Source organism: Scyliorhinus torazame, chromosome 18 (genome assembly GCF_047496885.1).
Source record: "Scyliorhinus torazame isolate Kashiwa2021f chromosome 18, sScyTor2.1, whole genome shotgun sequence".
NCBI classification, from domain to species: Eukaryota; Metazoa; Chordata; class Chondrichthyes; order Carcharhiniformes; family Scyliorhinidae; genus Scyliorhinus; species Scyliorhinus torazame.
The window spans coordinates 162,577,525-162,603,422 of NC_092724.1; the positions used below are offsets into that span (position 1 = coordinate 162,577,525).

The 25,898-nt window shown below is 63.6% G+C and overlaps 1 protein-coding gene across 2 annotated transcripts in view; it reads right to left on the reverse strand.

Moving 5' to 3' along the window:
* Positions 1–25,898, reverse strand: part of hlfa (HLF transcription factor, PAR bZIP family member a) — a 57,432-nt gene that overhangs the window by 27,071 nt on the left and 4,463 nt on the right. For both annotated transcript variants that reach the window (XM_072483828.1, XM_072483827.1), the window contains exon 2: positions 10,899–11,228. In XM_072483828.1, coding sequence (XP_072339929.1) covers positions 10,899–11,228 — 330 coding nt within the window. The remainder of the gene's footprint in view (positions 1–10,898; positions 11,229–25,898) is intronic.

Below are 25,898 nucleotides of genomic sequence, written 5' to 3' on the forward strand. Positions count from 1 at the left end.
TCACAATCTGCACTGTGCACAAACTGGAGTCACAATCTGCACTGTGCACAAACTGGAGTCACAATCTGCACTGTGCACAAACTGGAGCCACAATCTGCACTGTGCACAAACTAGTCACAATCTGCATTGTGCACAAACTAGTCACAATCTGCACTGTGCACAAACTGGAGCCACAATCTGCACTGTGCACAAACTGGAGCCACAATCTGCACTGTGCACAAACTAGAGTCACAATCTGCACTGTGCACAAACTGGAGTCACAATCTGCACTGTGCACAAACTGGAGTCACAATCTGCACTGTGCACAAACTGGAGTCACAATCTGCACTGTGCACAAACTGGAGTCACAATCTGCACTGTGCACAAACTAGTCACAATCTGCACTGTGCACAAACTAGTCACAACCTGCATTGTGCACAAACTGGAGCCACAATCTGCACTGTGCACAAACTAGTCACAATCTGCACTGTGCACAAACTGGAGCCACAATCTGCATTGTGCACAAACTGGAGTCACAATCTGCACTGTGCACAAACTGGAGCCACAATCTGCATTGTGCACAAACTAGAGTCACAATCTGCACTGTGCACAAACTAGTCACAATCTGCATTGTGCACAAACTGGAGTCACAATCTGCACTGTGCACAAACTAGTCACAATCTGCACTGTGCACAAACTAGTCACAATCTGCACTGTGCACAAACTAGTCACAATCTGCACTGTGCACAAACTAGTCACAATCTGCACTGTGCACAAACTGGAGCCACAATCTGCACTGTGCACAAACTAGTGACAATCTGCACTGTGCACAAACTAGTCACAATCTGCATTGTGCACAAACTGGAGTCACAATCTGCACTGTGCACAAACTGGAGTCACAATCTGCATTGTGCACAAACTAGTCACAATCTGCACTGTGCACAAACTGGAGTCACAATCTGCACTGTGCACAAACTAGTCACAATCTGCACTGTGCACAAACTAGTCACAACCTGCATTGTGCACAAACTGGAGCCACAATCTGCACTGTGCACAAACTAGTCACAATCTGCACTGTGCACAAACTGGAGCCACAATCTGCATTGTGCACAAACTGGAGTCACAATCTGCACTGTGCACAAACTGGAGCCACAATCTGCATTGTGCACAAACTAGAGTCACAATCTGCACTGTGCACAAACTAGTCACAATCTGCATTGTGCACAAACTGGAGTCACAATCTGCACTGTGCACAAACTAGTCACAATCTGCACTGTGCACAAACTAGTCACAATCTGCACTGTGCACAAACTAGTCGCAATCTGCACTGTGCACAAACTGGAGCCACAATCTGCACTGTGCACAAACTAGTGACAATCTGCACTGTGCACAAACTAGTCACAATCTGCATTGTGCACAAACTGGAGTCACAATCTGCGTTGTGCACAAACTAGTCACAATCTGCACCGTGCACAAACTGGAGCCACAATCTGCATTGTGCACAAACTGGATTCACAATCTGCACTGTGCACAAACTAGTCACAATCTACACTATGCACAAACTGGAGCCACAATCTGCACTGTGCACAAACTGGAGCCACAATCTGCATTGTGCACAAACGAGAGTCACAATCTGCACTGTGCACAAACTGGAGCCACAATCTGCACTGTGCACAAACTGGAGCCACAATCTGCATTGTGCACAAACTAGTCACAATCTGCACTGTGCACAAACTGGAGCCACAATCTGCATTGTGCACAAACTGGATTCACAATCTGCATTGTGCACAAACTGGATTCACAATCTGCACTGTGCACAAACTAGTCACAATCTGCACTGTGCACAAACTGGAGTCACAATCTGCACTGTGCACAAACTGGAGTCACAATCTGCATTGTGCACAAACTGGAGTCACAATCTGCATTGTGCACAAACTAGTCACAATCTGCACTGTGCACAAACTGGAGCCACAATCTGCACTGTGCACAAACTGGAGTCACAATCTGCATTGTGCACAAACTGGAGTCACAATCTGCACTGTGCACAAACTGGAGCCACAATCTGCATTGTGCACAAACTAGTCACAATCTGCACTGTGCACAAACTGGAGCCACAATCTGCATTGTGCACAAACTGGATTCACAATCTGCACTGTGCACAAACTAGTCACAATCTGCACTGTGCACAAACTGGAGTCACAATCTGCATTGTGCACAAACTGGATTCATAATCTGCACTGTGCACAAACTAGTCACAATCTGCACTGTGCACAAACTGGAGTCACAATCTGCATTGTGCACAAAGAACAAAGAACAAAGAAATGTACAGCACAGGAACAGGCCCTTCGGCCCTCCAAGCCCGTGCCGACCATGATGCCCGACTAAACTACAATCTTCTACACTTCCTGGGTCCGTATCCTTCTATTCCCATCCTATTCATATATTTGTCAAGATGCCCCTTAAATGTCCCTATCGTCCCTGCTTCCACTATCTCCTCCGGTAGCGAGTTCCAGGCACCCACTACCCTCTGCGTAAAAAACTTGCCTCGTACATCTACTCTAAACCTTGCCCCTCTCACCTTAAACCTATGCCCCCTAGTAATTGACCCCTCTACCCTGGGGAAAAGCCTCTGACTATCTCTGACAAACTAGAGTCGCAATCTGCACTGTGCACAAACTGGAGCCACAATCTGCACTGTGCACAAACTGGAGTCGCAATCTGCACTGTGCACAAACTGGAGCCACAATCTGCACTGTGCACAAACTGGAGCCACAATCTGCATTGTGCACAAACTAGTCACAATCTGCACTGTGCACAAACTGGAGCCACAATCTGCATTGTGCACAAACTGGATTCACAATCTGCACTGTGCACAAACTGGATTCACAATCTGCACTGTGCACAAACTGGAGTCACAATCTGCACTGTGCACAAACTGGAGCCACAATCTGCATTGTGCACAAACTAGTCACAATCTGCACTGTGCACAAACTGGAGTCACAATCTGCACTGTGCACAAACTGGAGCCACAATCTGCATTGTGCACAAACTGGATTCACAATCTGCACTGTGCACAAACTAGTCACAATCTGCACTGTGCACAAACTGGAGCCACAATCTGCACTGTGCACAAACTAGTCACAATCTGCACTGTGCACAAACTGGAGTCACAATCTGCATTGTGCACAAACTGGATTCACAATCTGCACTGTGCACAAACTAGTCACAATCTGCATTGTGCACAAACTGGAGTCACAATCTGCATTGTGCACAAACTGGAGCCACAATCTGCATTGTGCACAAACTAGTCACAATCTGCACTGTGCACAAACTGGAGTCACAATCTGCATTGTGCACAAAGAACAAAGAACAAAGAAATGTACAGCACAGGAACAGGCCCTTCGGCCCTCCAAGCCCGTGCCGACCATGATGCCCGACTAAACTACAATCTTCTACACTTCCTGGGTCCGTATCCTTCTATTCCCATCCTATTCATATATTTGTCAAGATGCCCCTTAAATGTCCCTATCGTCCCTGCTTCTACTATCTCCTCCGGTAGCGAGTTCCAGGCACCCACTACCCTCTGCGTAAAAAACTTGCCTCGTACATCTACTCTAAACCTTGCCCCTCTCACCTTAAACCTATGCCCCCTAGTAATTGACCCCTCTACCCTGGGGAAAAGCCTCTGACTATCTCTGACAAACTAGAGTCGCAATCTGCATTGTGCACAAACTCGAGCCACAATCTGCAGACGGTGTCACATCCTCCTCATGGTGTGCCGTTCCTCTACAAAGTGCCCTTCCCGCCCCCGGCAGGTTTGTCCAACTATATCACAGGGCACCGTAGCCCTCCACATACATCACCGACCAGGACAGTGCCGACTACTAAACCCAAGGCCTCATCACATAATACTGCAAAGATCGTACTACACAGGAACAAATCATTCGACTCAACAAGTACGTAATTGTACTCCTGCTCCACACCAGCCTGCTTCCAGTTTACTTCACCTCATCCCATCCGCAGAACCCTCTATCCCATTCTCTTAATTATCCCACTTTCTCTGCATCTCTGCTGTTCACCTCAATGACTCCCTGTGGCAGGGAATTCCACATTCTCGTCTGTCTTTTGGCAAAGGAGTTCCTGCTTGATGTGTTGGGTGTTCTGGATCACATACAGGTCACCAACACTTGAAGTAGTGTAACACTATTTTATTAAAAGGTTAACTATTTAAACATACTTGAACTGTGGGTAAATACGATACCAGCTTTAACTAAAGACCTTTGCCCTGTCCTAACCAGTTGATGCACTCAGCACATGGTGAATGTCTGTGTTGCAGGCTGTGAGCTCTGTGCTCCTAGCTAGCTGCTACTCGAATGAGCGGGAACTCTGATGCCCCCTGTCTTTATAGTGTGTGCTCTCTAACTGGTGATTGGCTGCGGTGTTGTGTGTGTTGATTGGTCCCACTGGGTGTCCATCAGTGTGTGTCTGCACCAGGATATACTGGTGTATATTATGACACTGCTGATTTCTTTATTCGATTGATTAGTAATTTTAACATATGGGCTCTGGTTTTTGCACCCCCCCCCTCAAACTGAGACAGCTTTACCTTACTGAACTCCTTCACAATCCTGAAGCCCTCTGTCCGTCACACTCTGCCTTCTCTGCTGCAGGGAAGAAAGTCACAGCCTGTTCAATCTGTCCTGATAGGACTTCTCAGATGTGTTGTCAGCCCTGTAAATCCTTCCTGCACCTTTGTCATAGCCTCTATCTCCTTTCTGGAGACCACAACTGTGCAGTACTCCCCAAGTGTGGACCAATTAAGGTTCTACAACGTAACAATTTACCAATCCAGGGCGGCACGGTGGCACAGTGGTTAGCACTACTGCTTCACGGCGCCGAGGTCCCAGGTTCGATCCCAGCTCTGGGTCACTGTCCGTGTGGAGTTTGCACATTCTCCCCGTGTCTGCGTGGGTTTCACCCCCACAACCCAAAAATGTGCGGGATAGGTGGATTGTGCGGGATAGGTAAATTGCCCCTTAATTGGAAAAAATTAATTGGGTACCCTAAATTTATTTAAAAAAAAACAATGTACCAATCCTAGGCCTCGTGGTGATATACATCACTGTAAATACACAGGGGATTAATGTAAATACACCGGGACTAAATAAACAGTAGAGGGAGCCCCAGAGACATCATGACACGCAGACATTCAACCAATAGGTCAGTAAGATAGGACACGACCAATGGGCAGTCACGATACACCCAGAGGTGACACTACCACAAGGGGGCAACCCATATAAAAGGACAGGGCACACATTCTCTTTCTCGTTTCCACAGGCGACACTCAGAGACAGGGGCAGATTAGGGAAGCATCACACCCACCGCATGGCTTAGAGCAGACTGGTTAGTTAGACTGAGTTACTATAGGAAGGTTAGCAGGTGAGTCGAACTCAAGTAGGAGAATTATTAACTGTTCAATAAATGTGTTAAACCTATCTCCAAGTCTGAACCTTCCTTTGTCAGAGCAGACATCAAGGAAGCAGCTGATGCTACATGAAGCAGAACACAACACTCCTCTAGAAATAGACCGCAGAGTTTTTGCGTTGGGCGGCCCTGTTAACATCCGCTGCTATTTTTACCAGATTTGTCACTCCAGATCTGCTCCTTGACTCCACACAGACTCCAAGAAGTGTTTGGCCTCCTTCTTCCTGCTACGGAAATACATCATCTCGCAGAATTCTCCACTGAAATTAATCCACCATTCCCAACTTGTTCTCCAAGTACGGGTGGCACCGTAGCACAGTGGTTAGCACTGTTGCTTCACAGTGCCAGTGACCTGGGTTCGATTCCCTGCTTGGGTCACTGTCTGTGCGGAGTCTGCGTGGGTTTCCTCCGGGTGCTCCGGTTTCCTCCGCCAAGTCCCGAAAGACTTGCTTGTTAGGTGAATTGGACATTCTGAATTCTCCCTCTGTGTACCCGAACAGGCGCCGGAGTGTTGCGACTAGGGGCTTTTCACAGTAACTTCATTGCTGTGTTAATGTAAGCCTACTTGTGACAATAACAAAGATAAGAGAATCTTCCATTGTTATTCACTCCGGTTTGGGGTAGATGTAACTTTAATGCACATCACATGTTAATGGTCCACGATGAGGACCTATCAGCACCTTCAGCGATTCCCGACACACTGCAGGTAACTAAACTTAGGAATGCAAGTCGCTTGTTCTGTCTGCAACTAGTGCATGAAGATTCCTTAGCGTGAAAGAGGTGTTCCTCTCTCGGTCCTTCCTGTAACTCCCCCAAATGGGTGAACTTGGAGAGTCACTGAGCAGGAAGCCAGGACCAGATGTCCCATGTCCCCTCCAGCTGCAAAATACTGCAGACTTTGTTACCCCCCCCCCCCCCCCCGCTTTGTTAGCCGAGAACCGAAAGTTGTTAGGAGTAGGTCGACTGTGAAACTGAGGCCACAATCCAATCAGCCAGACCTTATTGCACGGAGCAGCAGGCTCGAGGGGCCGAAGAGTCCATCCCTGCTCCCAATTTTGATATGACCCCGATCACGATTAGCAGGGGAACCCCGCCACCTGGAGGTTCCCCAAGCCACACACCGCTCTGATTTGCAAATATATCATCGTTCCTTCACTGTCGGCGGGTTGGAATTCTGGAGGTTTCTCGACTGCGACACACATACATCCAGAATAAATCATTCAAAATGCGATGTAATTGTCAGGGTGACTGGGCAACTTTACATTGCACCGAGGATAACAGCGGGAGACCAACACCAGTTACCATGAAATGTGAACGGGAATCGCACGGTGTCTGTCAGGAGAGCACCGCGGGCCCAGTGAAATTCAGACGCAGCTTTTGCTGCTGCTTTGCTTAAGGATTAAGAGCAGCAAAATCCAAACTCAGTACAGAAATCGGGGAGGAAATCACCCCCCCCGCCCTGCAGGAATACACCACCCCTCCCTGTATTAATACACCCCCCGCCCGGCAGGAATACACCCCCCGCCCTGCAGGAGTACACCCCCCGCCCTGCAGGAATACACCCCCCTCCCTGCAGGAATACACCCCCCCGCCCTGCATGAATACACCCCCCGCCCTGCCCCGCCCTGCATGAATACACCCCCCGCCCTGCATGAATACACCCCCCGCCCTGCATGAATACACCCCCCGCCCTGCATGAATACACACCCCGCCCTGCATTAATACACATCTGATTCTGCATTAAAGCACACCCGATCCTGCATTAATACACACCCTACCCTGAATTAATACACACCCTACCCTGTATTAATACACACCCCACCCTGCATTAATACACACCCCACCCTGCATTAATACACACCCCACCCTGCATTAATACACACCCCACCCTGCATTAATACACACCCCACCCTGCATTAATACACACCCCACCCTGCATTAATACACACCCCACCCTGCATTAATACACACCCCACCCTGCATTAATACACACCCCACCCTGCATTAATACACACCCCACCCTGCATTAATACACACCCCACCCTGCATTAATACACACCCCACCCTGCATTAATACACACCCCACCCTGCATTAATACACACCCCACCCTGCATTAATACACACCCCACCCTGCATTAATACACACCCCACCCTGCATTAATACACACCCCACCCTGCACTAATACACACCCCACCCTGTACTAATACACACCCCACCCTGCATTAATACACACCCCACCCTGCATTAATACACACCCCACCCTGCATTAATACACACCAGACCCTGCATTAATACACACCCCACCCTGCATTAATACACACCCCAGCCTGCATTAATACACACCCCAGCCTGCATTAATACACACCCCACCCTGCATTAATACACACCCCACCCTGCATTAATACACACCCCACCCTGCATTAATACACACCCCACCCTGCATTAATACACACCCTACCCTGCATTAATACACACCCCACCCTGCATTAATACACACCCCACCCTGCATTAATACACACCCCACCCTGCATTAATACACACCCCACCCTGCATTAATACACACCCCACCCTGCATTAATACACACCCCACCCTGCATTAATACACACCCCACCCTGCATTAATACACACCCCACCCTGCATTAATACACACCCCACCCTGCATTAATACACACCCCACCCTGCATTAATACACACCCCACCCTGCATTAATACACACCCCACCCTGCATTAATACACACCCCACCCTGCATTAATACACACCCCACCCTGTATTAATACACACCCCACCCTGCATTAATACACACCCCACCCTGCATTAATACACACCCCCACCCTGCATTAATACACACCCCACCCTGCATTAATACACACCCCACCCTGCACTAATACACACCCCAGCCTGCATTAATACACACCCCAGCCTGCATTAATACACACCCCACCCTGCATTAATACACACCCCACCCTGCATTAATACACACCCCACCCTGCATTAATACACACCCTACCCTGCATTAATACACACCCCACCCTGCATTAATACACACCCCACCCTGCATTAATACACACCCCACCCTGCATTAATACACACCCTACCCTGCATTAATACACACCCCACCCTGCATTAATACACACCCCACCCTGCATTAATACACACCCGATCCTGCAGGGAGCGGCGCACCACCACAGAGTAAACACAGAGCGCCGCTGGAGGGTCCAGCGCCGAGGGAGCCCCGCCCTGTCGCAGGGTCAGCGCCGAGGGAGCCCCGCCCTGTCGCAGGGTCAGCGCCGAGGGAGCCCCGCCCTGTCGCAGGGTCACTGCCGAGGGAGCCCCGCCCTGTCGCAGGGTCAGCGCCGAGGGAGCCCCGCCCTGTCAAGTGCATCCCTTTCAAATTCAATATTAACCCCTTCCTGCCCTATCTGGTGGGCGTGAGGGATCGCTGCAGGGGTCCCGGTGCACACGGGGCCAATACACATCCCTCAGTCAACATCATGAAAATCAGATCATCTGGTCAGTATCAGGTTGCTGTGTGTGGGAGCTTGCTGTGCACTGATTGGCTGACGGGGGGGGGGGGGGGGCACTGGCGGGGCCGGGGGGGGGGCACTGCCGGTATTGCGGGGGCTGGGGGGGTATTGCGGGGGCTGGGCGGGGGCCGGGGGGGGCATCGCGGGGGCCGGGGGGGCATCGCGGGGGCCGGCGGGGGGGCATCGCGGGGGCCGGGGGGGGCATCGCGGGGGCCGGGGGGGGGCATCGCGGGGGCCGGGGGGGGCATCGCGGGGGCCGGGGGGGGCATCGCGGGGGCCGGGGGGGGCATCGCGGGGGGCCGGGGGGGGCATCGCGGGGGCCGGGGGGGGGCATCGCGGGGGCCGGGGGGGGCATCGCGGGGGCCGGGGGGGGCATCGCGGGGGCCGGGGGGGGCATCGCGGGGGCCGGGGGGGGCATCGCGGGGGCCGGGGGGGGCATCGCGGGGGCCGGGGGGGGCATCGCGGGGGCCGGGGGGGGCATCGCGGGGGCCGGGGGGGGGCATCGCGGGGGCCGGGGGGGGCATCGCGGGGGCCGGGGGGGGCATCGCGGGGGCCGGGGGGGGCATCGCGGGGGCCGGGGGGGCATCGCGGGGGCCGGGGGGGGCATCGCGGGGGCCGGGGGGGGCATCGCGGGGGCCGGGGGGGGCATCGCGGGGGCCGGGGGGGGCATCGCGGGGGCCGGGGGGGGCATCGCGGGGGCCGGGGGGGGCATCGCGGGGGCCGGGGGGGGCATCGCGGGGGCCGGGGGGGGCATCGCGGGGGCCGGGGGGGGGCATCGCGGGGGCCGGGGGGGGGCATCGCGGGGGCCGGGGGGGGCATCGCGGGGGCCGGGGGGGGCCATCGCGGGGGCCGGGGGGGGCATCGCGGGGGCCGGGGGGGGCATCGCGGGGGCCGGGGGGGGGCATCGCGGGGGCCGGGGGGGGCATCGCGGGGGCCGGGGGGGGCATCGCGGGGGCCGGGGGGGGCATCGCGGGGGCCGGGGGGGGCATCGCGGGGGCCGGGGGGGGCATCGCGGGGGCCGGGGGGGGCATCGCGGGGGCCGGGGGGGGCATCGCGGGGGCCGGGGGGGGCATCGCGGGGGCCGGGGGGGGCATCGCGGGGGCCGGGGGGGCATCGCGGGGGCCGGGGGGGCATCGCGGGGGCCGGGGGGGCATCGCGGGGGCTGGGGGGGGTATTGCGGGGGCTGGGGGGGGTATTGCGGGGGCTGGGGGGGTATTGCGGGGGCTGGGGGGGTATTGCGGGGGCTGGGGGGGTATTGCGGGGGCTGGGGGGTATTGCGGGGGCTGGGGGGGTATTGCGGGGGCTGGGGGGGGGTATTGCGGGGGCTGGGGGGGTATTGCGGGGGCTGGGGGGGGTATTGCGGGGGCTGGGGGGGGTATTGCGGGGGCTGGGGGGGGGTATCGCGGGGGCTGGGGGGGGGGGTATCGCGGGGGCTGGGGGGGTATCGCGGGGGCTGGGGGGGTATCGCGGGGGCTGGGGGGGTATCGCGGGGGCTGGGGGGGTATCGCGGGGGCTGGGGGGGTATCGCGGGGGCTGGGGGGGTATCGCGGGGGCTGGGGGGGTATTGCGGGGGCTGGGGGGGTATTGCGGGGGCTGGGGGGGTATTGCGGGGGCTGGGGGGGTATTGCGGGGGCTGGGGGGGTATTGCGGGGGCTGGGGGGGTATTGCGGGGGCTGGGGGGGTATTGCGGGGGCTGGGGGGGTATTGCGGGGGCTGGGGGGGTATTGCGGGGGCTGGGGGGTATTGCGGGGGCTGGGGGGGTATTGCGGGGGCTGGGGGGGTATTGCGGGGGCTGGGGGGGTATTGCGGGGGCTGGGGGGGTATTGCGGGGGCTGGGGGGGGTATTGCGGGGGCTGGGGGGGGTATTGCGGGGGCGGTATTGCGGGGGCTGGGGGGCCGGAGATTACCTGGGCTGACGGGGCTCTGCAGCAGGTTCGGAGGGGTGAGGCTCAGCTGCACGGAGGTGCTGGCCTTGCTGAGGTCCATGGGTGGTCCTGGGGGGGCCGCAGGCTGCTGTAAGGGGGGCTGCTGGCTGGAATCCTGCTGTTGGGATGGACTCGGTGGGATTCCATTCTCCGACAGGAACTCCTCCAGGTCCATGTACTCCAGTTGAAACGTGTCCCCGTCGTACGGCAGTGTCTTGTCCCACAGCGTGGGGCCCAGGAAGGCCAATTGGGGCACGGTGCTCCCCGCTCCCTCATCCTCCAGCTGCTTCTCCTTCTCGTCTTTGCTGAAACCTTCACAAGATAAACAATTGGAACCTTGGTCACAAAATAAACGCCCCAAGTTGCAGCATAATGAGTTGGGCATTTCTCACTGATCCTCCACGTTCCCCTTCACCTCCCTCGAATGGTACTGCCCACTGATCCCTCGAGTGGTACTGCCCACTGATCTCTCGAGTGGTACTGCCCACTGATGCCCTCCAAACACACAAGGCACTTGGCCCAGCGTGGCAGGGCTAGTACCACTCCACCTCTTTCCTCACAGCCCTACAAGTGATTTCCCTTCAGGGATGGTAAGCCTCCTTCAACCGCCACCATTAAAGCAGCTTTGAGCGCTCTGCGGGAGGCACTGTGAGAGCGGAGCGCTCTGCGGGAGGGCACTGAGAGAGCGGAGCGCTCTGCGGGAGGGCACTGTGAGAGCGGAGCGCTCTGCGGGAGGGCACTGTGAGAGCGGAGCGCTCTGCGGGAGGGCACTGAGAGAGCGGAGCGCTCTGCGGGAGGGCACTGAGAGAGCGGAGCGCTCTGCGGGAGGGCACTGAGAGAGCGGAGCGCTCTGCGGGAGGGCACTGTGAGAGCGGAGCGCTCTGCGGGAGGGCACTGTGAGAGCTGAGCGCTCTGCGGGAGGGCACTGTGAGAGCTGAGCGCTCTGCGGGAGGGCACTGTGAGAGCTGAGCGCTCTGCGGGAGGGCACTGAGAGCGGAGCGCTCTGCGGGAGGGCACTGAGAGCGGAGCGCTCTGCGGGAGGGCACTGAGAGAGCGGAGCGCTCTGCGGGAGGGCACTGAGAGAGCGGAGCGCTCTGCGGGAGGGCACTGAGAGAGCGGAGCGCTCTGCGGGAGGGCACTGAGAGAGCGGAGCGCTCTGCGGGAGGGCACTGAGAGAGCGGAGCGCTCTGCGGGAGGGCACTGAGAGAGCGGAGCGCTCTGCGGGAGGGCACTGTGAGAGCGGAGCGCTCTGCGGGAGGGCACTGTGAGAGCGGAGCGCTCTGCGGGAGGGCACTGTGAGAGCGGAGCGCTCTGCGGGAGGGCACTGTGAGAGCGGAGCGCTCTGCGGGAGGGCACTGTGAGAGCGGAGCGCTCTGCGGGAGGGCACTGTGAGAGCGGAGCGCTCTGCGGGAGGGCACTGTGAGAGCGGAGCGCTCTGCGGGAGGGCACTGAGAGAGCGGAGCGCTCTGCGGGAGGGCACTGAGAGAGCGGAGCGCTCTGCGGGAGGGCACTGAGAGAGCGGAGCGCTCTGCGGGAGGGCACTGAGAGAGCGGAGCGCTCTGCGGGAGGGCACTGAGAGAGCGGAGCGCTCTGCGGGAGGGCACTGAGAGAACGGAGCGCTCTGCGGGAGGGCACTGTGAGAGCGGAGCGCTCTGCGGGAGGGCACTGTGAGAGCGGAGCGCTCTGCGGGAGGGCACTGTGAGAGCGGAGCGCTCTGCGGGAGGGCACTGTGAGAGCGGAGCGCTCTGCGGGAGGGCACTGTGAGAGCGGAGCGCTCTGCGGGAGGGCACTGTGAGAGCGGAGCGCTCTGCGGGAGGGCACTGTGAGAGCGGAGCGCTCTGCGGGAGGGCACTGTGAGAGCGGAGCGCTCTGCGGGAGGGCACTGTGAGAGCGGAGCGCTCTGCGGGAGGGCACTGTGAGAGCGGAGCGCTCTGCGGGAGGGCACTGTGAGAGCGGAGCGCTCTGCGGGAGGGCACTGTGAGAGCGGAGCGCTCTGCGGGAGGGCACTGTGAGAGCGGAGCGCTCTGCGGGAGGGCACTGTGAGAGCGGAGCGCTCTGCGGGAGGGAACTGTGAGAGCGGAGCGCTCTGCGGGAGGGAACTGTGAGAGCGGAGCGCTCTGCGGGAGGGCACTGTGAGAGCGGAGCGCTCTGCGGGAGGGCACTGTGAGAGCGGAGCGCTCTGCGGGAGGGCACTGTGAGAGCGGAGCGCTCTGCGGGAGGGCACTGTGAGAGCGGAGCGCTCTGCGGGAGGGCACTGAGAGAGCGGAGCGCTCTGCGGGAGGGCACTGTGGGAGCGGAGCGCTCTGCGGGAGGGCACTGTGGGAGCGGAGCGCTCTGCGGGAGGGCACTGTGGAGCGGAGCGCTCTGCGGGAGGGCACTGTGGGAGCGGAGCGCTCTGCGGGAGGGCACTGTGGGAGCGGAGCGCTCTGCGGAGGGCACTGTGGGAGCGGAGCGCTCTGCGGGAGGGCACTGTGGGAGCGGAGCGCTCTGCGGGAGGGCACTGTGGGAGCGGAGCGCTCTGCGGAGGGCACTGTGGGAGCGGAGCGCTCTGCGGGAGGGCACTGTGGGAGCGGAGCGCTCTGCGGGAGGGCACTGTGGGAGCGGAGCGCTCTGCGGGAGGGCACTGTGAGAGCGGACGCGCTCTGCGGGAGGGCACTGTGAGAGCGGAGCGCTCTGCGGGAGGGCACTGTGAGAGCGGAGCGCTCTGCGGGAGGGCACTGTGAGAGCGGAGCGCTCTGCGGGAGGGCACTGTGAGAGCGGAGCGCTCTGCGGGAGGGCACTGTGAGAGCGGAGCGCTCTGCGGGAGGGCACTGTGAGAGCGGAGCGCTCTGCGGGAGGGCACTGTGAGAGCGGAGCGCTCTGCGGGAGGGCACTGTGAGAGCGGAGCGCTCTGCGGGAGGGCACTGTGAGAGCGGAGCGCTCTGCGGGAGGGCACTGTGAGAGCGGAGCGCTCTGCGGGAGGGCACTGTGAGAGCGGAGCGCTCTGCGGGAGGGCACTGTGAGAGCGGAGCGCTCTGCGGGAGGGCACTGTGAGAGCGGAGCGCTCTGCGGGAGGGCACTGTGAGAGCGGAGCGCTCTGCGCGAGGGCACTGTGAGAGCGGAGCGCTCTGCGGGAGGGCACTGTGAGAGCGGAGCGCTCTGCGGGAGGGCACTGTGAGAGCGGAGCGCTCTGCGGGAGGGCACTGTGAGAGCGGAGCGCTCTGCGGGAGGGCACTGTGAGAGCGGAGCGCTCTGCGGGAGGCACTGTGAGAGCGGAGCGCTCTGCGGGAGGGCACTGTGAGAGCGGAGCGCTCTGCGGGAGGGCACTTGAGAGAGCGGAGCGCTCTGCGGGAGGGCACTGTGAGAGCGGAGCGCTCTGCGGGAGGGCACTGAGAGAGCGGAGCGCTCTGCGGGAGGGCACAGAGAGAGCGGAGCGCTCTGCGGGAGGGCACAGAGAGCGGAGCGCTCTGCGGGAGGGCACTGAGAGAGCGGAGCGCTCTGCGGGGAGGGCACTGAGAGAGCGGAAGCGCTCTGCGGGAGGGGCACTGAGAGAGCGGAGCGCTCTGCGGGAGGGCCACTGAGAGAGCGGAGCGCTCTGCGGGAGGGCACTGAGAGAGCGGAGCGCTCTGCGGGAGGGCACTGAGAGAGCGGAGCGCTCTGCGGGAGGGCACTGAGAGAGCGGAGCGCTCTGCGGGAGGGCACTGAGAGAGCGGAGCGCTCTGCGGGAGGGCACTGAGAGAGCGGAGCGCTCTGCGGGAGGGCACTGAGAGAGCGGAGCGCTCTGCGGGAGGGCACTGAGAGAGCGGAGCGCTCTGCGGGAGGGCACTGAGAGAGCGGAGCGCTCTGCGGGAGGGCACTGAGAGAGCGGAGCGCTCTGCGGGAGGGCACTGAGAGAGCGGAGCGCTCTGCGGGAGGGCACTGAGAGAGCGGAGCGCTCTGCGGGAGGGCACTGAGAGAGCGGAGCGCTCTGCGGGAGGGCACTGAGAGAGCGGAGCGCTCTGCGGGAGGGCACTGAGAGAGCGGAGCGCTCTGCGGAGGGCACTGAGAGAGCGGAGCGCTCTGCGGGAGGGCACTGAGAGAGCGGAGCGCTCTGCGGGAGGGCACTGAGAGAGCGGAGCGCTCTGCGGGAGGGCACTGAGAGAGCGGAGCGCTCTGCGGGAGGGCACTGAGAGAGCGGAGCGCTCTGCGGGAGGGCACTGAGAGAGCGGAGCGCTCTGCGGGAGGGCACTGAGAGAGCGGACGCGCCTCTGCGGGAGGCACTGAGAGAGCGGAGCGCTCTGCGGGAGGGCACTGAGAGAGCGGAGCGCTCTGCGGGAGGGCACTGAGAGAGCGGAGCGCTCTGCGGGAGGGCACTGAGAGAGCGGAGCGCTCTGCGGGAGGGCACTGAGAGAGCGGAGCGCTCTGCGGGAGGGCACTGAGAGAGCGGAGCGCTCTGCGGAGGGCACTGAGAGAGCGGAGCGCTCTGCGGGAGGGCACTGAGAGAGCGGAGCGCTCTGCGGGGAGGGCACTGAGAGAGCGGAGCGCTCTGCGGGAGGGCACGGAGAGAGCGGAGCGCTCTGCGGGAGGGCACTGAGAGAGCGGAGCGCTCTGCGGGAGGGCACGGAGCAGAGCGGGAGCGCTCTGCGGGAGGGCACTGAGAGAGCGGAGCGCTCTGAGAGAGCGGAGCGCTCTGCGGGAGGGCACTGTGAGAGCGGAGCGCTCTGCGGGAGGGCACGGAGAGAGCGGAGCGCTCTGCGGGAGGGCACGGCGAGAGCGGAGCGCTCTGCGGGAGGGCACGGAGAGAGCGGAGCGCTCTGCGGGAGGGCACGGAGAGAGCGGAGCGCTCTGCGGGAGGGCACGGAGAGAGCGGAGCGCTCTGCGGGAGGGCACGGCGAGAGCGGAGCGCTCTGCGGGAGGGCACTGCGAGAGCGGAGCGCTCTGCGGGAGGGCACTGCGAGAGCGGGAGCGCTCTGCGGGAGGGCACTGCGAGGAGCGGAGCGCTCTGCGGGAGGGCACTGCGAGAGCGGAGCGCTCTGCGGGAGGGCACTGCGAGAGCGGAGCGCTCTGCGGGAGGGCACTGCGAGAGCGGAGCGCTCTGCGGGAGGGCACTGCGAGAGCGGAGCGCTCTGCGGGAGGGCACTGCGAGAGCGGAGCGCTCTGCGGGAGGGCACTGCGAGAGCGGAGCGCTCTGCGGGAGGGCACTGCGAGAGCGGAGCGCTCTGCGGGAGGGCACTGCGAGAGCGGAGCGCACTGCGGGGAGGGCACTGAGAGAGCGGAGCGCTCTTGCGGAGGGCACTGAGAGAGCGGAGCGCTCTGCGGGAGGGCACTGAGAGAGCGGAGCGCTCTGCGGGAGGGCACTGAGAGAGCGGAGCGCTCTGCGGGAGGGCACTGAGAGAGCGGAGCGCTCTGCGGGAGGGCACTGCGAGAGCGGAGCGCTCTGCGGGAGGGCACTGCGAGAGCGGAGCGCTCTGCGGGAGGGCACTGCGAGAGCGGAGCGCTCTGCGGGAGGGCACTGCGAGAGCGGAGCGCTCTGCGGGAGGGCACTGCGAGAGCGGAGCGCTCTGCGGGAGGGCACTGCGAGAGCGGAGCGCTCTGCGGGAGGGCAACTGCGAGAGCGGAGGCGCTCTGCGGGAGGGCACTGCGAGAGCGGAGCGCTCTGCGGGAGGGCACTGCGAGAGCGGAGCGCTCTGCGGGAGGGCACTGCGAGAGCGGAGCGCTCTGCGGGAGGGCACTGCGAGAGCGGAGCGCTCTGCGGGAGGGCACTGCGAGAGCGGAGCGCTCTGCGGGGAGGGCACTGCGAGAGCGGAGCGCTCTGCGGGAGGGCACTGCGAGAGCGGAGCGCTCTGCGGGAGGGCACTGCGAGAGCGGAGCGCTCTGCGGGAGGGCACTGCGAGAGCGGAGCGCTCTGCGGGAGGGCACTGCGAGAGCGGAGCGCTCTGCGGGAGGGCACTGCGAGAGCGGAGCGCTCTGCGGGAGGGCACTGCGAGAGCGGAGCGCTCTGCGGGAGGGCACTGCGAGAGCGGAGCGCTCTGCGGGAGGGCACTGCGAGAGCGGAGCGCTCTGCGGGAGGGCACTGCGAGAGCGGAGCGCTCTGCGGGAGGGCACTGCGAGAGCGGAGCGCTCTGCGGGAGGGCACTGCGAGAGCGGAGCGCTCTGCGGGAGGGCACTGCGGAGAGCGGAGCGCTCTGCGGGAGGGCACTGCGAGAGCGGAGCGCTCTGCGGGAGGCGAGGGCCTGCGAGAGCGGAGCGCTCTGCGGGAGGGCACTGCGAGAGCGGAGCGCTCTGCGGGAGGGGCACTGCGAGAGCGGAGCGCTCTGCGGGAGGGCACTGCGAGAGCGGAGCGCTCTGCGGGAGGGCACCTGCGAGAGCGGAGCGCTCTGCGGGGAGGGCACTGCGAGAGCGGAGCGCTCTGCGGGAGGGCACTGCGAGAGCGGAGCGCTCTGCGGGAGGGCACTGCGAGGAGCGGAGCGCTCTGCGGGAGGGCACTGCGGGAGCGGAGCGCTCTGCGGGAGGGCACTGCGAGAGCGGAGCGCTCTGCGGGAGGGCACCGTGGGAGCGGAGCGCTCTGCGGGAGGGCACTGTGAGAGCGGAGCGCTCTGCGGGAGGGCACCGTGGAGCTGAGCGCTCTGCGGGAGGGCACCGTGAGAGCCGAGCGCTCTGCGGGAGGGCACTGTGAGAGCGGAGCGCTCTGCGGGAGGGCACTGTGAGAGCTGAGCGCTCTGCGGGAGGGCACTGTGAGAGCTGAGCGCTCTGCGGGAGGGCACTGTGAGAGCCGAGCGCTCTGCGGGAGGCACTGAGAGAGCGGAGCGCTCTGCGGGAGGGCACTGTGAGTGGAGCGAGCGCGAGCGCTCTGCGGAAGGGCACTGAGAGAGCGGAGCGCTCTGCGGAAGGGCACTGAGAGAGCGGAGCGCTCTGCGGAGGGCACTGAGAGAGCGGAGCGCTCTGCGGGAGGGCACTGAGAGAGCGGAGCGCTCTGCGGGAGGGCACTGAGAGAGCGGAGCGCTCTGCGGGAGGGCACTGAGAGAGCGGAGCGCTCTGCGCGAGGGCACTGTGAGAGCGGGAGCGCTCTGCGCGAGGGCACTGTGAGAGCGGAGCGCTCTGCGGGAGGGCACTGTGAGAGCGGAGCGCTCTGCGGGAGGGCACTGTGAGAGCGGAGCGCTCTGCGGGGAGGGCACTGAGAGCTGAGGCGCTCTGCGGGAGGGCACTGCGAGAGCGGAGCGCTCTGCGGGACGGCACTGCGAGAGCGGAGCGCTCTGCGGGTGGGCACTGAGAGAGCGGAGCGCTCTGCGGGAGGGCACTGAGAGAGCGGAGCGCTCTGCGGGAGGGCACTGTGAGAGCGGAGCGCTCTGCGGGAGGGCACTGGGAGAGCGGAGCGCTCTGCGGGAGGGCACTGGAGAGAACGGAGCGCTCTGCGGGAGGGCACTGGGAGGGCTGGGGCACGGAGCGGAGCGCTCTGCGGGAGGGCACTGTGAGAGCGGAGCGCTCTGCGGGGAGGGCACTGTGAGAGCGGAGCGCTCTGCTGGAGGGCACTGTGAGAGCGGAGCGCTCTGCTGGAGGGCACTGTGAGAGCGGAGCGCTCTGCGGGAGGGCACTGTGAGAGCGGAGCGCTCTGCGGGAGGGCACTGGTGAGAGCGGAGCGCTCTGCGGGAGGGCACTGTGAGAGCGGAGCGCTCTGCGGGAGGGCACTGTGAGAGCGGAGCGCTCTGCGGGAGGGCACTGTGAGAGCGGAGCGCTCTGCGGGAGGGCACTGAGAGAGCGGAGCGCTCTGCGGGAGGGCACTGTGAGAGCGTAGCGCTCTGCGGGAGGCACTGTGAGAGCGGAGCGCTCTGCCGGGAGAGGGCACTGTGAGAGCGGAGCGCTCTGCGGGAGGCACTGTGAGAGCGGAGCGCTCTGCGGGAGGGGCACTGTGAGAGCGGAGCGCTCTGCGGGAGGGCACAGTGAGAGCGGAGCGCTCTGCGGGAGGGGCACAGTGAGAGCGGAGCGCTCTGCGGGAGGGCACTGTGAGAGCGGAGCGCTCTGCGGGAGGGCACTGTGAGAGCGGAGCGCTCTGCGGGAGGGCACTGTGAGAGCGGAGCGCTCTGCGGGAGGGGCACTGAGGAGAGCGGAGCGCTCTGCGGGAGGGCACTGAGGAGAGCGGAGCGCTCTGCGGGAGGGCACTGAGAGAGCTGAGCGCTCTGCGGGAGGGCACTGTGAGAGCTGCGCGCTCTGCGGGAGGGGCACTGAGAGAGCGGAGCGCTCTGCGGGAGGGCACTGAGAGAGGCGGAGCGCTCTGCGGGAGGGCACTGAGAGAGCGGAGCGCTCTGCGGGAGGGCACTGAGAGAGCCGAGCGCTCTGCGGGAGGGCACTGTGAGAGCCGAGCGCTCTGCGGGAGGGCACTGTGAGAGCCGAGCGCTCTGCGGGAGGGCACTGTGAGAGCCGAGCGCTCTGCGGGAGGGCACTGTGAGAGCCGAGCGCTCTGCGGGAGGGCACTGTGAGAGCCGAGCGCTCTGCGGGAGGGCACTGTGAGCGCCGAGCGCTCTGCGGGAGGGCACTGTGAGAGCGGAGCGCTCTGCGGGAGGGCACTGTGAGAGCGGAGCGCTCTGCGGGAGGGCACTGTGAGAGCGGAGCGCTATGCCGGAGGGCACTGTGAGAGCGGAGCGCTCTGCGGAGGGGACTGAGAGAGCGGAGCGCTCTGCGGGAGGGCACTGAGAGAGCGGAGCGCTCTGCGGGAGGGCACAGTGAGAGCGGAGCGCTCTGCGGGAGGGCACAGTGAGAGCGGAGCGCTCTGCGTGGAGGGCACTGAGAGAGCGGAGCGCTCTGCGGGAGGGCACTGTGAGAGCGGAGCGCTCTGCGGGAGGGCACTGAGAGCTGAGCGCTCTGCGGGAGGGCACTGTGAGAGCTGAGCGCTCTGCGGGAGGGCACTGTGTGAGCTGAGCGCTCTGGCGGCTGAGGGAGGGCACTGTGAGAGCGGAGCGCTCTGCGGGAGGGCACTTGTGAGAGCGGAGCGCTCTGCGGGAGGGCACTGTGAGAGCTGAGCGCTATGCGGGAGGGCACTGTGAGAGCGGAGCGCTCTGCGGGAGGGCACTGTGAGAGCTGAGCGCTCTGCGGGAGGGCACTGTGAGAGCGGAGCGCTCTGCGGGAGGGGCACTGTGGAGAACGGAGCGCTCTGCGGGAGGGCACTGTGAGAGCCGAGCGCTCTGCGGGAGGGCACTGTGAGAGCCGAGCGCTCTGCGGGAGGCACTGTGAGAGCCGAGCGCTCTGCGGGAGGGCACTGTGAGAGCCGAGCGCTCTGCGGGAGGGCACTGTGAGAGCCGAGCGCTCTGGCGGGGAGGCACTGTGAGAGCCGAGCGCTCTGCGGGAGGGGCACTGTGAGAGCGGAGCGCTCTGCGGGAGGGCACTGTGAGAGCTGAGCGCTCTGCGGGAGGGCACTGTGAGAGCTGAGCGCTATGCAGGAGGGCACTGTGAGAGCGGAGCGCTCTGCGGGAGGGCACTGTGAGAGCTGAGCGCTCTGCGGGAGGGCACTGTGAGAGCTGAGCGCTCTGCGGGAGGGCACTGTGAGAGCTGAGCGCTCTGCGGGAGGGGCACTGTGAGAGCTGAGCGCTCTGCGGGAGGGGCACTGTGAGAGCTGAGCGCTCTGCGGGAGGGGCACTGTGAGAGCGGAGCGCTCTGCGGGAGGGCACTGAGAGAGCTGAGCGCTCTGCGGGAGGGCACTGTGAGAGCGGAGCGCTCTGCGGGAGGGCACTGTGAGAGCCGAGCGCTCTGCGGGACGGCACTGTGGGAGCCGAGCGCTCTGCGGGAGGGCACTGAGAGAGCGGAGCGCTCTGCGGGAGGGCACTGAGGAGAGCGGAGCGCTCTGCGGGAGGGCACTGAGAGCGGAGCGCTCTGCGGGAGGGCACTGAGAGAGCGGAGCGCTCTGCGGGAGGGCACTGAGAGAGCGGAGCGCTCTGCGGGAGGGCACTGTGAGAGCGGAGCGCTCTGCGGGAGGGCACTGTGAGAGCGGAGCGCTCTGCGGGAGTGGGCAATGAGAGAGCGGAGCGCTCTGCGGGAGGGCAATGAGAGAGCGGAGCGCTCTGCGGGAGGGCACTGTGAGAGCGGAGCGCTCTGCGGAAGGGCACTGAGAGAGCGGAGCGCTCTGCGGGAAGGCACTGAGAGAGCGGAGCGCTCTGCGGTAGGGCACTGTGAGAGCTGAGCGCTCTGCGGGAGGGCACTGAGAAAGCGGAGCGCTCTGCGGGAGGGCACTGAGAGAGCGGAGCGCTCTGCGGGAGGGCACTGAGAGAGCGGAGCGCTCTGCGGGAGGGCACTGAGAGAGCGGAGCGCTCTGCGGGAGGGCACTGAGAGAGCGGAGCGCAATGCGGGAGGGCACTGTGAGAGCGGAGCGCTCTGCGGGAGGGCACTGACAGAGCGGAGCGCTCTGCGGGAGGGCACTGAGAGAGCGGAGCGCTCTGCGGGAGGGCACTGAGAGAGCGGAGCGCTCTGCGGGAGGGCACTGAGAGAGCGGAGCGCTCTGCGGGAGGGCACTGAGAGAGCGGAGCGCTCTGCGGGGAGGGCACTGAGAGAGCGGAGCGCTCTGCGGGAGGGCACTGAGAGAGCGGGAGCGCTCTGCGGGAGGGCACTGAGAGAGCGGAGCGCTCTGCGGTAGGGAACTGAGAGAGCGGAGCGCTCTGCGGGAGGGAACTGAGAGAGCGGAGCGCTCTGCGGGAGGGCACTGAAAGAGCGGAGCGCAATGCGGGAGGGCACTGAGAGCGGAGGCGCTCTGCGGGAGGGCACTGAGAGAGCGGAGCGCTCTGCGGGAGGGCACTGAGAGAGCGGAGCGCTCTGCGGGAGGGCACTGAGAGAGCGGAGCGCTCTGCGGGAGGGCACTGAGAGAGCAGAGCGCTCTGCGGGAGGGCACTGAGAGAGCGGAGCGCTCTGCGGGAGGGAACTGAGAGAGCGGAGCGCTCTGCGGGAGGGCACTGAGAGAGCGGAGCGCAATGCGGGAGGGCACTGAGAGAGCGGAGCGCTCTGCGGGAGGGCACTGAGAGAGCGGAGCGCTCTGCGGGAGGGCACTGTGAGAGCGGAGCGCTCTGCGGGAGGGCACTGAGAGAGCTGAGCGCAATGCGGGAGGGCACTGAGAGAGCGGAGCGCTCTGCGGGAGGGCACTGAGAGCGGAGCGCTCTGCGGGAGGGGCACTGAGAGCGGAGCGCTCTGCGGGAGGGCACTGAGAGAGCGGAGCGCTCTGCGGGAGGGCACTGAGAGAGCGGGAGCGCTCTGCGGGAGGGCACTGTGAGAGCGGAGCGCTCTGCGGGAGGGCACTGAGAGAGCGGAGCGCTCTGCGGGAGGGCACTGAGAGAGCGGAGCGCTCTGCGGGAGGGCACTGTGAGAGCGGACGCTCTGCGGGAGGGCACTGAGAGAGCTGAGCGCAATGCGGGAGGGCACTGAGAGAGCGGAGCGCTCTGCGGGAGGGCACTGTGAGAGCGGAGCGCTCTGCGGGAGGGCACTGTGAGAGCGGAGCGCTCTGCGGGAGGGCACTGAGAGCGGAGCGCTCTGCGGGGAGGGCACTGAGAGCGGAGCGCTCTGCGGGAGGGCACTGAGAGAGCGGAGCGCTCTGCGGGAGGGCACTGAGAGAGCGGAGCGCTCTGCGGGAGGGCACTGAGAGAGCGGAGCGCTCTGCTGGAGGGCACTGTGAGAGCGGAGCGCTCTGCGGGAGGGCACTGAGAGAGCGGAGCGCTCTGCGGGAGGGCACTGAGAGAGCGGAGCGCTCTGCGGGAGGGCACTGTGAGAGCGGACCACTCGCTACGTCACAGCTTCCCCTCATTTCGCTGCTCCATCCTCTCCCCTGGCCAATCGGGACCCTCTGCTTCTTGGTCCCACCACCAATGGGAATGGTTTTTGCCCATCTGTCCATCCCTCTTTCTCCCCTCCCCCCCCCCCCCTTCCATCCCCCTCGATCTGTCCCCCTCCCCCTCCCGCTCTCTCTCTCTCCCCCTCCCACCCCACCATCCCCCTCTATCTCTCCCACATCCCTCTCTCTCTCTTCCCCCCCATCTCTCCCTCTCCGCCCCCCCCATCTCTCTCTCTCCGCCCCCCCATCTCGCCCCCCCCATCTCTGTCCCCCCCCCCATCTCTCTCTCCCCCCCCCCATCTCTCTCTCTCTCTCTCTCCCCCCCCCATCTCTCTCTCTCTCCCCCCCCCCATCTCTCTCTCTCTCTCTCTCCCCCCCCATCTCTCTCTCTCTCTCTCTCTCTCGGCCCCCCCATCTCTCTCTCTCTTTCCCCCCCCCCCCTCCATCGCCCCCCCATCTCTCTCTCGCCCCTCCCATCTCTCTCTCGCCCCTCCCATCTCTCTCTCGCCCCCCCATCTCTCTCCCACCCCCCATCTCTCTCTCGCCCCCCCCAATCTCACTCTCTCTCTCTCTCCCCCCCAATCTCTCCCTCCATCTCTCTCTCTCCCCCCCATCTCTCCCTCCATCTCTCTCTCCCCCCATCTCTCTGTCCCCCCCATCTCTCTCTCTCAACCCCCCATCTCTCCCCATCTCTCTCTCCCCCCCCCCATCTCTCTCTCGCCCCCCTCCATCTCGCTCTCGCCCCCCTCCATCTCGCTCTCACCCCCCCCCCATCTCGCTCTCGCCCCCCCCCCCATCTCTCTCTCGCCCCCCCCATCTCTCTCTCGCCCCCCCCCCATCTCTCTCTCGCCCCCCCCCCATCTCTCTCTCGCCCCCCCCCATCTCTCTCTCGCCCCCCCTCCATCTCGCTCTCGCCCCCCCCCATCTCTCTCTCGCCCCCCCCATCTCTCTCTCGCCCCCCCCCCATCTCTCTCTCGCCCCCCCCCATCTCTCTCTCACCCCCCCCCATCTCTCTCTCACCCCCCCCATCTCTCTCTCACCCCCCCATCTCTCTCTCACCCCCCCATCTCTCTCTCACCCCCCCATCTCTCACCCCCCCATCTCTCTCTCACCCCCCATCTCTCTCTCACCCCCCCCCCGTCTCTCACCCCCCCCCATCTCTCTCTCACCCCCCATCTCTCTCTCACCCCCCCCATCTCTCTCTCACCCCCCCCATCTCTCTCTCACCCCCCCCCCATCTCTCTCTCACCCCCCCCCATCTCTCTCTCACCCCCCCCATCCCTCTCTCACCCCCCCCCATCTCTCTCTCACCCCCCCATCTCTCTCTCACCCCCCCATCTCTCTCTCACCCCCCCATCTCTCTCTCACCCCCCCATCTCTCTCTCACCCCCCCATCTCTCTCTCACCCCCCCATCTCTCTCTCACCCCCCCATCTCTCTCTCACCCCCCCATCTCTCTCTCACCCCCCCATCTCTCTCTCACCCCCCCATCTCTCTCTCACCCCCCCCATCTCTCTCTCACCCCCCCCATCTCTCTCTCACCCCCCCCATCTCTCTCTCACCCCCCCATCTCTCTCTCACCCGCCCCATCTCTCTCTCACCCCCCCCATCTCTCTCTCCCCCCCCCCCATCTCTCTCTCGCCCCCCCCATCTCTCTCTCACCCCCCCCCATCTGTCTCTCTCCCCACCCACCTCCCTCTCTCCGCCCCCCCATCTCCCTCTCTCCGTCCCCCCATCTCCCTCTCTCCGTCCCCCCCCATCTCTCTCCCCCCCCACCCATCTATCTCTCTCTCCCCCCCCATCTCTCTATGCCCACCCCATCCCTCTCTCTGCCCCCCCCGTGTCCCCCCCCATCTCTCTCCCCATCTCTCTCCGCCCCCCCATATCTCTCCCTGCCCCCCCCATCTCTCCCTGCCCCTCTCTCTCCGCCCCCCCATCTCTCTCCGTCCCCCCATCTCTCTCCGCCCCCCCATCTCTCTCCGCCCCCCCCATCTCTCTCCGCCCCCCCATCTCTCTCCGCCCCCCCCATCTCTCTCCGCCCCCCCATCTCTCTCCGCCCCCCCATCTCTCTCCGCCCCCCCATCTCTCTCTCTCAACCCCCCATCTCTCTCTCTCAACCCCCCCATCTCTCTCTCTCAACCCCCCATCTCTCCCCATCTCTCTCTCCCCCCCCCCATCTCTCTCTCGCCCCCCTCCATCTCGCTCTCGCCCCCCTCCATCTCGCTCTCGCCCCCCTCCATCACGCTCTCACCCCCCCCCATCTCTCTCGCCCCCCCCATCTCTCTCTCGCCCCCCCATCTCCATCTCTCTCGCCCCCCCCATCTCTCTCTCGCCCCCCCCATCTCTCTCTCGCCCCCCCCATCTCTCTCTCGCCCCCCCCCATCTCTCTCTCGCCCCCCCCCATCTCGCTCTCGCCCCCCCTCCATCTCGCTCTCACCCCCCCCATCTCGCTCTCACCCCCCCCCATCTCTCTCTCGCCCCCCCCCCATCTCTCTCTCGCCCCCCCCCCATCTCTCTCTCGCCCCCCCCCCATCTCTCTCTCGCCCCCCCATCTCTCTCTCGCCCCCCCCATCCCTCTCTCTGCCCCCCCCGTGTCCCCCCCATCTCTCTCCCCCCTCTCTCTCCACCCCCCATCTCTCCCTGCCCCCCCCATCTCTCTCTCCCCCTCTCTCTCCGCCCCCCCATCTCTCTCCGCCCCCCCATCTCTCTCCGCCCCCCATCTCTCTCCGCCCCCCATCTCTCTCCGCCCCCCCATCTCTCTCCGCCCCCCCATCTCTCTCCGCCCCCCCATCTCTCTCCGCCCCCCCATCTCTCTCCGCCCCCCCATCTCTCTCCGCCCCCCCATCTCTCTCCGCCCCCCCATCTCTCTCTCGCCCCCCCATCTCTCTCTCGCCCCCCCATCTCTCTCTCTCTCTCTCCCCCATCTCTCTCTCTCTCTCCCCCCATCTCTCTCTCTCTCTCTCCCCCCATCTCTCTCTCTCTCTCTCTCTCTCTCTCTCTCCCCCCATCTCTCTCTCTCTCTCTCCCCCATCTCTCTCTCTCTCTCTCTCCCCCATCTCTCTCTCTCTCCCCCATCTCTCTCTCTCTCTCTCTCCCCCATCTCTCTCTCTCTCTCTCCCCATCTCTCTCTCTCTCCCATCTCTCTCTCTCTCCCCCATCTCTCTCTCTCTCTCTCTCTCTCTCTCCCCCCCCCCATCTCTCTTACCCCCCATCTGTCTCTCTCCC